The following is a 15173-nucleotide window of genomic DNA, read 5'->3' on the forward strand; positions in this document are numbered from 1 at the left end:
ACTCCATTTCTTCTGAGGGATTCCTGCCTGCAGTAGTAGATATAATGGTCATCTGAGTTAAAGTCACCCATTCCAGTCCATTTTAGTTCGCTGATTCCTAGAATGTCGACATTCACTTGCCATCTTGTTTGACCACTTGCAATTTGCCTTTATTCATAGACCTGACATTCCAGGTTCCTATGCAGTATTGCTCTTTACAGCATCGGACCTTGCTTCTATTGCCCGTCACATCCAAATTGTTTTTGCTTTGGCTCCATCCCTTCATTCTTTCTGGAATTATATCTCCACTGATCTCCAGTAGCATATTGGGCACCTACTGACCTGGGGAGTTCCTCTTTCAATATCCTATCATTTTGCCTTTTCATACTGTTCATGGGGTTCTCAAGGCAAGAATACTGAAGTGGTTTGCCATTCCCTTCTCCAGTGGACCATATTCTGTCAGATCTCTCCACCATGACCTTCCCATCTTGGGTTGCCCCACAGGCATGGCTTAGTTTCATTGAGTTAGACAAAGCTGTGGTCATAGTGTGATTAGATTGACTAGTTTTCTGTGAGTATGGTTTCAGTGTGTCTGCCCTCTGATGCCCTCTCACAACACCTACCGTCTTACTTGGGTTTCTCTTACCTTGGGCGTGGGGTATCTCTTCACGGCTGCTCCAGCAAAGCACAGCCGCTGCTCCTAACCTTGACGAGGGGTATCTCCTCACCACCGCCCTTACTGACCTTCAATGTGGGGTAGCTCCTCTAGGCCCTCCTGTGCCCGCTCAGCCACGGCTCCTTGGGCGTGGGGTATAGTTTGGCTTTTTTGTATTTAACTCTTTATTCTACCAGGAATAAAGTCGCCTGCAGCGCAGGAGACTTCAGAGACTCAAGTTTGATTCCTGGGTTGGGAAGATCTCTTGGAGAAGGGCATGGCAACCCACACCAGCATTCTTGCCTGGAATATCCAACAGATAACACTGGAATCATGATAATTCTCTTATATATAAACAGTATAAGACTAGATTTTGGTGAATTTTTATTTTGAAGTCTGATAGTATATACCTTTTAACTGGAGAGGTCAATCCATTTGCAGTCACTATAAGTCACCTACATCTAAATATTTAGGTTGTGAACTTTCAAAGATGTGAATGTGTGTTCCATCCGCGTTGGGTGAGATTGAAATTGCAGCTTGCCCTGCATCTATTGCTGATGATTCTTCAGCTCTACCATCTTCCACCTCCTCTCCTTCCTCCAGTTAGTAACTCTTGCCTTTCACTTGATGCCAGCCCTTGTATGACAGTTGTTGAGCTGTCATACTATACTTTTCAAGGTATTGTACCATAAGATTAAAAATGTTTTATTTTTGTGTTTGTTTTTTATGTATTATTTTTGTGAGAAGTTTTATAAACTTATAGTACAGTACTATATAGCCCACTGTGATAGTTGGGTGAAAACTGAAAGTTGCTCAGTTGTGTCCAACTCTTTGCGACCCCATGGACTATACAGCCCCATGAAATTCTCCAGTGGGTAGCCTTTCTCTTCTCCAGGGGATCTTCCCAACCTAGCGATTGAACCCAGGTCTCCCACATTGCAGGCGGATTCTTTACCAGCTGGGCCACAGAGGAAGCCCAAGAATACTGGAGTGGATAGCCTATCCCTTCTCCAGGGGATGTTCCCGACCCAGGAATCAAACTCGGGGCTTCTGCATTACAGGTGGATTCTTTACCAACTAAGCTACCTTTAACAAGGGAAGACTAATTTTGTTGGACTTACAAACAAGTAGGACTTAACAGACGTTCTCGGACTGGAACTTTGGTATGTAGGGGACTTACTGTATGTTGTGCTTAGTCACTGAGTCATGTCAGTGTGTTCAACTCTTTGCAACCTCATGGACTAGCCCACCAGGCTCCTCTGTCCATGGGGATTCCTCAGGCAAGAATACTGGAGTAGGTTGCCATGCCCTCCTCCAGGAGATCTTCCCAACTCAGGGATTGAACCCAGGTCTCCCACACTGTGGGTGGATTCTTTACCATCTGAGCCACCTGGGAGGCCCAAGAATACTAGAGTGGGTAGCCTATCCCTTCTCCAGGGATCTTCCCAACCCAGGAATCATGTCTTGCATTGCAGGTGGATTCTTTACCAGCTGATCTCTGTTGGACTTACGAACAAGTAGGACTTACCAACACTCTCAGACTGGAACTCTTTTGTATATAGGGGACTTACTGTATATTAACTGATAAAATTGACCTTATTTCTGCCATCTCATTCTTTGTACCTTCTATTTGTCATACTTTCAATTAAATGTTTTCTTCTTTCATTTTTTTCCTCTGTGATTTCAAAGATACACATTGCTTTTTATCGGTTACTCTTGAAATCTGAATGCATGCTTGAGGAAGTTGAAGTTAATTAATATCTTCATGTTCCTCCTAAACAGTACAAAGCTTAGAAACGCTTTGAATTCATTCACCCTCCTACTCTGTTGTTCAGCCTTTTAGGGGTGTGTGTGTGTGTCTGTATGTTTTCTTGTGTATATGTTAGGGTAGAATTGTGTAGTAACACAAATCAACATATTACATTTTTATATAGTCAATGTTTAAAACTTCTATTTTTCTCTTTTTATCTCACACTTTACTTCTTGAATCAGTTTCTTACAGTACATTGTTTAGAAGTTCCCTTTGGTAATAGTCTTGTGATAAAGTTTCTCAGTGCTTTTTTTTTTAAGCATGTATTTTATTTTTAATCTGAAAATATGGTTTATTTCTCTCGTTCTTGCAAGGTTGTTTCAATAAACGTATCATTGTCTCACAGCTCTATCTCTTCTGGCTTTCTTTATAGCTATTGGGAGGTCCTCTTGTCTAATGTTTGTTCCTTTATTAGTAATCTCTCCTTTACCTAGCTACTTTTTATATCTTCCTTTGATGTTGGCTTCTTCATCATACTTACTTAATTTTTCTTTTTACTTGCTGCTCTCTGTGTTTCCTACATCTGAAGATTCCTGTCTGTTGGACGTCTCCTGGTCTTTTCATTATTTCCTTCTGGAACTATGATTAAACAAACATTTGTTAGCCCTCATTTTATCCTCCAAGTATTTTAACATCACTTGTGTTATTTTTGTCTCCTTGTTGCTATGCTTTTTTCTGTATAATTTCTTCAGAACTTTATTCTGGGCCACTAAGTCTTTTCAGCTGTATCTATTCTGCTATTTAGGCCTTTTATTGAACTTTAAATTTGTGGTTGTTGGGGGTTGGGGTTTTTTTGTTTGTTTGTTTGTTTGTTTAATTATTGGCCTAGTGAATTCACAGTCTCTTACTCATTTTTCTCTTTGGCTCCATTTTTATTTCCTTAAATGTATTACTTATTTTAATTTTGATTTCAGTGTATAGATCTTTATGGTCCTAGCTCTGTTGTTTGTTGATTTGGCATATAATAGCTTGTTTCCTTGAATGTTTTATTGGTATTCCCTCTTTGAGACTTCCATAAGACGTGAATTGAAAAACTATTTGTCCTCAGAGGATTTGCTTCTGCCATGTGTGTGAAAGCACTTCAACTTCAGACTTTAATCCACTTTATAGAAAGATGCTCCCCTGAGGGTCTTTGAACCTTGCACATAGTGTGTAATCTGACATAAACACAGATATGGTCAACCAGTGGCTTCAAAATATCAAGAGGGGCTCCCTTTTTAACATCGTTACACAGAACAAAGGTGTTCATTAACTAGAATTTGTCTTCTAGTCCCTTGCTCTTTGGACCAGCAACGGGTGCATCACCTTGGAACTTGTTAAAATGCAGACTCTTAGGTCATACCAAACCTATTAAGAATCTGCATTTTAATAAGGTCTTCCCCAGGTAGTTATATGCACGTTTAAAAATCTTCCAAATCCCTCTCTTTACTCAGTGCATGACCCTTCCTGGGTTCTGGCCTCTAGTAGGCTTTTTATTTTGCTTGGGTTCAAAAAACTGTCCTCTCCCAGCTGTCCTGAGACCTCTGTACACTAAACTCTAGGGGAGAAAGACCCAGGTTATATACCAGCTTAACTCTTTATCTTACAGGAATGCTTTGATACTCTTAATCATTATTTCCTTTCTTAACATTTCTTTCTCGGATTTAGGAATGTTTTTTTGTGTGTATGTGTATACACACACACACATATATATATATATATATATTTTTTTTTTTAACCTTTTGGATGATTTTGGCTGTAGGGTTTGGGCATCTCTATCAAATTGCTAGAACAGAAGTTTTGAAAAGTAATTTTTATTTTTTAGTGACAATTTACTCTTTCCCTTTGCTTTTATTAGTTCTCTTAGAAAGTCATCTTCTTGCCTGTAATGTTCTTATAGACACAATTGTAAATAGGCTTTGGATAAGGCCAAAGCATCCCTTGAAAAAGAAGATGTGAGCTTTATGATGAATTTCCTCATTTCTGTAAAGGAGCCCAGTGTCCTGTCTAATCATGTACTGTGCAAAACTTAGAGAAGTTCTTTTCCTCTGCATTTTGTCACACGTCTACCTGATACAAAAATGGTTCTGTTTATGGTTCCGTGTCTGAGAGCACCTTGAGAAATCTGATCTTTTGGCTTTTCCTTGTAACCCTTACAGGCGGGTCACTGCACTGTCCACATTACAGTCTAAGGGAATGGAAAAAGAAATCCAGGGCAATTGATTTGTTGCAAAATTGAGGTGGCCTAAAATTTGCACATGTTTTTCCTAACCCAGCCCACTGGCCACAACTTGGACATGTGGCTGCTTGGCTACAGGGAAGGCTGGGATATGTGATCCCTAAGTGAGTGGCCTGTTGCTCAGCTTGATCACAGACAGTGGGAGTGGGCATTCTGGAACTCATTGGAAGGGTAGAAAGCAGCTCGGCTGCTGGACACACTGCACAGTCTCTACCACATCTGCCCAGTGTCACTTTTCCAGAAAATGATCATGTTCATGCTAAACAGAATTATTATAAATCGCAATTATACTCATACAAATAAGTTGACATTTTTTCCAGCTCCTAACACAGTGCCTGGCACATTGGCACCTAAGGCATAATATTACTTTTATTGTTTACTGTCGTATATCTGCATCATTTAAGAAGCAAAATTTTAGCTTCAGATTTTGTCTGTGTTATACTTGATAGCCAGGGATTTTGTGCCATTTTTATTTTTGCATAAATGCTTCTGAATTTATAGAAAATTTGAAACATACCATACACTTACCAACGGAGAAGGCAATGGCACCCCACTCCAGTACTCTTGCCTGGAAAATCCCATGGATGGAGGAGCCTGGTAGGCTGTAGTCCATGGGGTCGCTAAGAGTCAGACACGACTGAGCGACTTCCCTTTCACTTTTCACTTTCATGCATTGGAGAAGGACACTCCAGTGTTCTTGCCTGGAGAATCCCAGGGACGGGAAGCCTGGTGGGCTTCCGTCTATGGGGCCACACAGAGTCGGACACGACTGAAGCGATTCAGCAGCAGCAGCAGCAGCATACACTTACCAAAAACAAGACCTGGAGCTGACTGTGGTTCAGTTCATGAGCTCCTTATTTCAAAGTGTGTTAAGTCAGTCAGTTGTGTCCAAATTTTTGTGACCCCATGAACTGTAGTACACCAGGCTCTTCTCTCCATGGAATTCTCCAGACAAGAATATTGGAGTGGGTTGCCATTTCCTTCCCTACCTTATTGAAAATTCAGGCTTCAATTGAAGAAAGTAGGGAAAATCACTAGACCATTCAGGTGACCTAAATAAAATCCTTATGCTTATACAGTGGAGGTGACAATTAGGCTCAAGAGATTAGATGTTGAGGTAGACCCATTGCCTTCAGAACTATGGACAGAGGTTTGTAACATTGTAGAGGAGGCAGTGAACAAAACCATCCCAAGAAAAACAAATGCAGGAAGGCAAAATGGTTGTCTGAGGAGGCTTTACAAATAGCTGCAGAAAGGAGAAGTGAAAGGCAAGGGAAAGATACATCCAACAGAATGCACAGTTCCAGAGAACAGCAAGGAGAGATAAGAAGGCATTCTTCAGTGAATAATTCAAAGAAATAGAGGAAAACCATAGAATGGGAAAGACTAGAGATCTATTCAGGAAAATTAGAGATACCAAGGGAACATTTCTTACAAGGATGGAAGTGATAAAAGAAATGGTAAAGAACTATTAATAACAGAAGCAGAAGAGATTAAGAAGTAATGGAAAGAATACACAGAAGAACTATATAAGAAAATTATTAATGACCCAGATAACCATATGGTAGAGTCACTCACCTAGAGCCAGGCATTCTGCAGTGAAATCAAGCGGGCCTTAGGAAGCATCACTACAAACAAGCTAATGGAGGTGACACAATTCCAGCTGAGGTATTTAAAATCCTAAAACATGATGCTGTAAACGTGCTGCACTAAATATGCCAGCAAATTTGGAAAACTCAGTAGTGGCCACGGGACTGGCAAAGATCAGTTTTCATTCCAGTCCCAGAGAAGGGCAATGCCAAAGAATGCTCAAACTACCATATGTTTGCTCTGATTTCACATGCTAGCAAGGTAATGCTCAAAATCCTTCAAGTTAAGCTTCAGCAGTACATAAACCAAGAACTTCCAGATGTATAAGCTGGGTTTTGAAGAAGCAGAAGAACCACAGATCAAATTGCCAACATTCGTTAAATCATGGAAAAAGCAAGGGAGTTCCAGAAAAACATCTACTTATACTTCATTGACTACACTAAAGCCTGTGACTCGATCACAACAAACTGTGAGAAATTCTCTAGCTTGTTTATGTCCGTGTACACATTATACATGTGAGATATCTCTAATTCTAAAAGGTATTATTAGAATTGGAGTTACAAAGAGCTCTATTTAAAAAAAAAAAAAGAATTCCTAGTACTACCAGACTGAAAACCACAATCACAGAAAACTAACCAATCTAATCATGTGGACCACAGCCTTGTCTAACTCAATGAAACTATGAGCCATGCCGTGTAGGGCCACGCAGGACAGATAGGTCATGGTGGAGAGTTCTGACAAAATGTGGTCCACTGAACAAGGAAATGGCAAACCACTTCAGTATTCCTGCCTTGAGAATCCCATCCATGAACAGTATGAAAGGCAAAAAGATAGGACACTGAAAGATGAACTCCCCAGGTTGGTAGGTGCCCAATATGCTTCTGGAGATCAGCGGAGAAGTAACTCCAGAAAGAATGAAGAGATGGAGCCAAAGCAAAGACAACGCCTGGTTGTGGATGTGACTGGTGATGGAAGCAAGATCCAATGCTGTAAAAAGTAATATTGCATAGGAACCTGGAATCAAGGCATAGGTCCATGAATCAAGGCAAATTGGAAGTGGTCAAACAGGAGATGGCAAGAGTGAACATTAACATTTTAGGAATCAGCGGACTAAAATGGGCTGGAATGGGTGAATTTAACTCAGATGACCTGAGTTAAATTATATCTACTATTGTGGGCAAGAATCCTGTAAAAGAAATGGAGTAGCCATCATAGTCAACAAAAGAGTGCGAAGTGCAGTACTTGAACGCACAATCTCAAAAGTGACAGAATGATCTTGGTTCTTTTCCAAGGCAAACCATTCAATAGCATGGTAATCCAAGTCTATGCCCTAACCAGTAATATGAAGAAGATGAACAGTTCTATAAGGACCTACAAGACCTACTAGAACTAACAAACACCCAAAAAAGATGTCCTTTTCATTATAGGAGACTGGAATGCAAAAGTAGGAAGTTAAGAAACATCTGGAGTAACAGGCAAGTTTGGCCTTGGAGTACAGAGTGAAGCAGGACAAAGACTAATAGAGTTCTGCCAAGAGAATGCACTGGTCGTAGCAAACACCCTCTTCCAACAACACAAGAGAAGACTCTACACATATACACCACCAGATGGTCAATACTGAAATCAGACTGATTATATTCTTTGCAGCCAAAGGTGGAGAAGCTCTATACAGTCAGCAAAAACACAACCGGGAGCTGACTGTGGCTCAGATCATGAACTCCTTATTGCCAAAATCAGACTGAAATTGAAGAAAGTGGGGGAAACCACTAGACCACTCAGGTATGACCTAAATCAAATCCCTTACAATTATACAGTGGAAGTAAGAAATAGATTTAAGGGACTAAATCTGACAGACACAGTGCCTGATGAACTGTGGACAGAGGTTCATGACCTGTACAGGAGACAAGGATCAAGACCATCACCAAGAAAAAGAAATGCAAAAAAGCAAAATGGCTGTCTGAGGAGGCCTTAAAAATACCTGTGAAAAGAAGAGAAGCCAAAAGCAAAGGAGAAAAGGAAAGATATGCCCATCTGAATGCAGAGTTCCAAAGAATACCAAGGAGAGATAAGAAAGCCTTCCTCATTGAGGATAATGTTTGCTGTGGGTTTGTCATATATAGCTTTTATTATGTTGAGGTATGTTCCTTCTATTCCTGCTATCTGGAGAGTTTTTATCATAAATGGGTGTTGAATTTTGTCAAAGGCTTTCTCTGCATCTATTGAGATAATCATATGGTTTTTATTTTTCAATTTGTTAATGTGGTGTATTACATTGATTGATTTGTGGATATTGAAGAATCCTTGCATCCCTGGGATAAAGCCCACTTGGTCATGTTGTATGATCTTTTTAATGTGTTGTTGGATTCTGATTGCTAGAATTTTGTTAAGGATTTTTGCATCTATGTTCATCAGTGATATTGGCCTGTTTCACAGCAGGATCCTCTATGACCCACCTCCCAGAGTATTGGAAATAAAAGCAAAAATAAACAAATGGGACCTAATTAACCTTAAAAGCTTCTGCACATCAAAGGAAACTATTAGCAAGGTGAAAAGACAGCCTTCAGAATGGGAGAAAATAATAGCAAATGAAACAACTGACAACTAATCTCAAAAATATACAAGCAACTCCTACAGCTCAACTCCAGAAAAATAAATGACCCAATCAAAAAATGGGCCAAAGAACTAAATAGACATTTCTCCAAAGAAGACATACAGATGGTTAACAAACACATGAAAAGATGCTCAACATCACTCATCATCAGAGAAATGCAAATAAAAACCACTATGAGGTACCATTTCACGCCAGTCAGAATGGCTGCAATCCAAAAGTCTACAAATAATAAATGCTGGAGAGGGTGTGGAGAAAAGGGAACCCTCTTACACTGTTGGTGGGAATGCAGACTAGTACAGCCACTATGGAGAACAGTGTGGAGATTCCTTAAAAAACTGGAAATAGAACTGCCTTATGATCCAGCAGTCCCACTGCTGAGCATACACACTGAGGAAACCAGAAGGGAAAGAGACACGTGTACCCCAATGTTCATCGCAGCACTGTTTATAATAGCCAGGACATGGAAGCAACCTAGATGTCCATCAGCAGATGAATGGATAAGAAAGCAGTGGTACATATACACAATGGAGTATTACTCAGCCATTAAAAAGAAAACATTTGAATCAGTTCTAATGAGGTGGATGAAACTGGAGCCTATTATACAGAGTGAAGTAAGCCAGAAGGAAAAACACCAATACAGTATAATAACGCATATATATGGAATTTAGAAAGATGGTAACAATAACCCTGTGTACAAGACAGCAAAAGAGACATTGATGTATAGAACAGTCTTATGGACTCTATGGGAGAGGGAGAGGGTGGGAAGATTTGGGAGAATGGCAATCAAACATGTAAAATATCATGTATGAAACGAGATGCCAGTCCAGGTTCGATGCACGATACTGGATGCTTGGGGCTAGTGCACTGGGACGACCCAGAGGGATGGTATGGGGAGGGAGGAGGGTTCAGGATGGGGAACACATGTATACCTGTGGCGGATTCATTTTGATAGTTGGCAAAACTAATACAATTATGTAAAGTTTAAAAATAAAAAAAGAAAGCCTTCCTCAGCGATCAATGCAGAGAAATAGAGGAAAACAATAGAATGGGAAACACTAGAGATCTCTCCAAAAAAAATGTGAGATACCAAGGGAGCATTTCATGCAAAGATGGGCTCGATAAAGATTAGAAATGGTATGGACCTAACAGAAGCAGAAGATATTAAGAAGAAGTGGCAAGAATACACAGAAGACCTATACAAAAAAGATCTTCATGACCCAGATAATCATGATGGTGTGATTACTCACCTAGAGCCAGACATCCTGGAATGCGAAGTCAAGTGGGCCTTACAAAGCTGGTGGAGGTGAAGGAATTCCAGTGGAGCTATTTTAAATCCTAAAAGATGATGCTGTGAAAGTGCTACACTCAATAACCAGCAAATTTGGAAAACTCAGCAGTGGCCACAGGACTGGAAAAGGTCAGTTTTCATTCCAGTCCCAAAGAAAGGCAATGCCAAAGAATGCTCAAACTACTGCACAGTTTCACTCATCTCACATGCTAGTAAAGTAATGCTCAAAATTCTCCAAGCCAGGTTTCAGCAATACATGAGTCATGAACTTCCAGATGTTCAAGCTGGTTTTAGAAAAGGCAGAGGAACCAGAGATCAAATTGCTAACATCCATTGGATCATCAAAAAAGCAAGAGAGTTCCAGAACACTTCTGCTTTATTGACTGTGCCAATGCCTTTGACTGTGTGGATCACCACAAACTGGAAAATTCTGAAAGAGATGGGAATACCAGACCATCTAACCTGCCTCTTGAGAAATCTGTATGCAGGTCAGGCAGCAACAGTTAAAACTGGACCTAGAAAACAGACTGGTTCCAAATAGGAAAAGGAGTATCTCAGAGCTGTATATTGTCAGCCTGTTTATTTAACTTCTCTGCAGAGTACATCATGAGAAACGCTGGGCTGAATGAAACAGAAGCTGGAATCAATATTGCCAGGAGAAATATCAATAACCTCAGATATGCAGATGACACCACCCTTATGGCAGAAAGTGAAGAAGAACTAAAGAGCCTCTTGATGAAAGTGAAAGAGGAGAGTGAAAAAGTTGGCTTAAAGCTCAGCATTCAGAAAACTAAGATCACGGCATCTGGTCTGTTACTCATGGCAAATAGATGGGGAAACAGCAGACTGTTTTTAGGGCTCCAATATCACTGCATATGGTAACTGCAGCCATGAAATTAAAAGACACTCCTTTAAAGAAAAGTTACAACCAATCTAGACAACATATTAAAAAGCAGAGACATTGCTTTCCAACAAAGGTCCATCTAGTCACGGCTATGGTTTTTCCAATAGTCATGTATGGATGTGAGAGTTGGAATATAAAGAGAACTGAGCACCAAAGAATTGATGCTTTTGAACTGTGGTGTTGGAGAAGACTCTTGAGAGTCCCTTGGACTGCAGGAAGATCCAACTAGTCCATTCTTAAGGAAATCAGTTCTTAATATTCATCGGAAGGACTGATGCTGAAGCTGAAACTCCAATATTTTGGCCACTTGATACGAAGAGCTGATTGATTTGAAAAGACCATGATGCTGGGAAAGACTGAAAGCAGGAGGAGAAGGGTACAACAGAGGATGAGGTGGTTGGATAGCACCACCAACTCAATGGACATGAGTTTGAGTAAACACCGGGCATTGGTGATGGACAAGGAGGCCTGGCGTGCTACAGTCCATGGGGTGGCAAAGAGTCCAACAAGACTGAGCAACTGAACTCAACTGAGTACTGCCAGTCCATCATAACTGTCTCTTCAGAGAGCAATATGCAGGTAAAGAAGCAATAGTTAGAACCAGACATGCAACAATGGACTAGTTCAAAATCAAGAGTGAAGTACATCAAGGCTGTATATTGTCACTCTACTTATTTAACTTATATGCCAGTTACATCATGCAAAATGCTGGATTGAATAATAAGTCATAAGCTGGAATCAAGGTTGCTGGGAGAAATGTAAACAACCTCAGATATGCAGATAATACCTTTCTAATGGTAGGAAGTGAAGAGAAACTAAAGAGCCTCTTGATGAGGGTGAAAGAGGAGAGTGAAAAAGCTGGCTTAAAACTCAGCATTCAAAAAAAAAGATCATAGCATCCAGTCCCATCATTTCACAGCAAATAGATGAAGAAAAAGTGGAAACAGTGACATTTTATTTTCTTGGGTTCCATGATCACTGTAGACGGTGACTGCAGGCACAAAATTAAAGGCACTTACTCCTTGGAAGAAGAGCTGTGACAAACCTGGACAGCATATTAAAAAGTGGAGACGTCACTTTGCCAACAAAGGCGTGTGTAGTCAAAGTTATGGTTTTCCATTAGTCATGATAGATGTGAGAGTTGGACCATAAAGAAGGCTGAGCTCCAAAGAATTAGTGCTTGCAAATTGTGGTGCTGGAGGACTCTTGAGAGTTTCTTGGCCTGTAAGAAGATCAAACCAGTCCATCCTAAAAGAAATCAACCCTGAATATTCATTGGAAGGACTGATGCACTTCTGTGTCTGAAGGTGTATTCTTGATGTTTCCACAGATAGAGATGTATTCCACGTCCACCTACCCCTCCACCATCTTATTCTCACTATATTTATTTTCTTACTCGTTGAATTTTATGGGCCCTTTCATTGAGGAAGAAGACTAATTTTAATTTGCATTACAGTTGGTCATTCAGAGAGTCAGCAATGTTGTCAGTCACTGAGATCCATGCAGTGGATATGCAGAGTGTATTATTTTGAAATTGTTAATGTAGTTTGTGATGTTAACTTTTTGTAATCTTGCAAACAAGTCATGTAAATTCCAAATTGGCTGTGGAAGGTATATACGTATACACAAACAGACACACACACACATACATACAAATAGTTTAATGTGTGTATATTTGCGTGTGTGTGTGTGTATATATATATGTATATATATATATAATTTTTTAAAGCAGGGGTAGGATAATGTAGTGATTGTTAGAAAATGAATAAAATATATGTAATGAAAGAAAATTCTAATTATTTGTAATACTACCAGGAGCTTCTAGATAATTCTATAATAATAATAGATACAATTTGTCACTATGCTAGGTGCTTTTAATGAATTGCCCTATTTAGTCATCTCATGAGATAGGTACTATTATCTTCAATTTAGAGAGGGAAGAAATGGATTTTAAAAGGGAAAATAACTTGACAAGGATCAAACAACTAGTAAGCAGTTAGTTTCCTATTACTGGTATAATGAAATACCACACACTCAGTGGCTTAAAAACCCTTAACAGTTCTGGAGGTGAGGAATCTGAAATGGGCCTCTCTGTGTGGAAACCAAGGTGATAGGGTTGTGTTTCTTCTGGAAGCTCCTGGGGAGAATCCGTTTCCTCCCTCTTCCAACTCCCAGAGGCTGCCCAATTTCCTTGTCTTGGTGGCCCTTTCCTTCATCATTGGAGTCAGCAACATCTTCAGGTCTGTCTCCTACTGCCCCCTCTCTGGTTCTCTTTTCTAATTCTCTCTTCCCCTTTTAAGGACCCTTGTGATTAAAGTAGACCCACTCAGATCGTTCAGGACAGTCTCCCTAGATCAGGGTCATCTGATTAGCAATCTCAATTCCATTTGCTACCTAATTCTCCCAGCATCTGACCTAACCCACACAAAGATTCTGAATATTAGGTTCTCACCCTATTTCAGGGCCATTGAAGTGCTGCCACAGTGGTGTGACTGGAACTAGTACCCACCTCTGTCTCTAAAGCCATTCCTTCACAGACTTGAAACCCTGCCTGCCCCGCCCCACCCCCCCCCCGCCCCCGCCATCCCAGAGGTTGTTTTTCAGAGTGGTTTTGCCCTCATTGAAGATTTATCTCAATAAGGGTTGGATAACTTCCATAATACTGAAAACTTTTGTTGTTGTGGTTCAGTCGCTCAGTTGTGTCCATCTCTTTACAATCCATGGACTGCAGCACACCAGGCCTCCCTGTCCATTACCAACTCCCGGAGTTTACTCAAACTCATGTCCATTGAGTCGGTGATGCCATCCAACCATCTCATCCTCTGTCGTCCCCTTCTCCAGCCCCCAGTCTGTCCCAGCATCAGGGTCTTTTCCAATGAGTCACTTCCTCCCATCAGGTGGCCAAACTGTTGGACCTTCAGCTTCAGCATCAGTCCTTCCAATGAATATTCTGAAAACTTACCTTTCTCATTGTAACATAGAAAGTGATCACATTTATACATTGCAGGTGCCCAGTGGGTTGCTTGGTGGTAAACAATCTACCTGCCAATGCAGGAGACATGGGTTTTATCCCTGAGTTGGGAAGACCCCCTGGAGAAGGGAATGGCAACCCATTCCAGTATTCTTGCCTGGAGAATCCCATAGACATAGGAGCCTGGCAGACTCCACTCTATGGGTCGCAAGAGTCAGACATGACTTAATGACTAAAGCAACAGCAACAACAGGTGCCTGGTACATTTAAAAATGTTTAATTTACAGAAAAAGAGGACCATTATTAGAATTTAAGAGTCCTAAATACAATTCCTTGTGACATCTTGAAATTTAAATACTAAGTATTATCATTTAAAAGTTCCTACTACTTAGTTACTCTTAGTGACCTGATTCTTGGTATTTTGGGCATTGTTTCAAATAGGAATCAAAATAGTTTTTACAATTTTGATAGTGATTAGCTTATTTCACAGCTCTTCTTTTCAAATTGATAGCATCGGTTGCCTCCAAAGAAGGAAACTGGCTGTCTGAAAGATAGGGGCAAAAGGAAGAATTGTCACTATATTTCCTTTTGTATTTTTAAATTTTGATAAATGTGAATGTATAAGGTTAAAACAAGTAATTAAAAGTATTAAATTTTGGAGTAGAATAAATGAACAGCTTCTGTTTTTTCACTGTCTTCCCTCTGCCAGGATCACCCCTTCTGTGTAATTCTTTGAGGAAAATAAGTTCTCAAGGAGGAAAACCTGAACCTAGCAAACAACCTCTGAAGAAGCCAAAGTTACCAGAAGGTCGTTTTGATGCGCCAGAAGATTCCAGTTTAGAGAAGGAACCACTGACAAGTGAGTATAGTTAAACTCCTCTCAATTTTTGAGGTCTCAAAGAAAGTGTTTCTGTTACTGAGAAAAAAATTAAAGACACATATTACTGTTTATAATTCTTCATTAGCAGTAATAAAGAATATTTCAACAATGAATACAATTGCTGTATTGACCATCAATTTGTATGGGTTTTAAAAAGAGTTTTACAGGCCCTTGGCAGTGATTGATTATGTGTGCTCATGTATTCAATTCCATTATTCACATGAAAAACTATGTGAATTAAGATCTACTTTGATGCAAATAACAGAA

General features: G+C 40.1%; 1 protein-coding gene across 2 annotated transcripts in view; it reads left to right on the top strand.

Annotated features, from left to right (window-relative positions):
- Positions 1 to 15173, top strand: part of SDHAF4 (succinate dehydrogenase complex assembly factor 4) — a 47797-nt gene that overhangs the window by 8203 nt on the left and 24421 nt on the right. For both annotated transcript variants that reach the window (XM_070376176.1, XM_070376175.1), the window contains exon 2: positions 14736 to 14885. In XM_070376176.1, the coding sequence (XP_070232277.1) occupies positions 14736 to 14885 (150 nt within the window). The remainder of the gene's footprint in view (positions 1 to 14735; positions 14886 to 15173) is intronic.

This window comes from Bos mutus, chromosome 9 (assembly GCF_027580195.1).
Source record: "Bos mutus isolate GX-2022 chromosome 9, NWIPB_WYAK_1.1, whole genome shotgun sequence".
Taxonomy (NCBI): Eukaryota; Metazoa; Chordata; class Mammalia; order Artiodactyla; family Bovidae; genus Bos; species Bos mutus.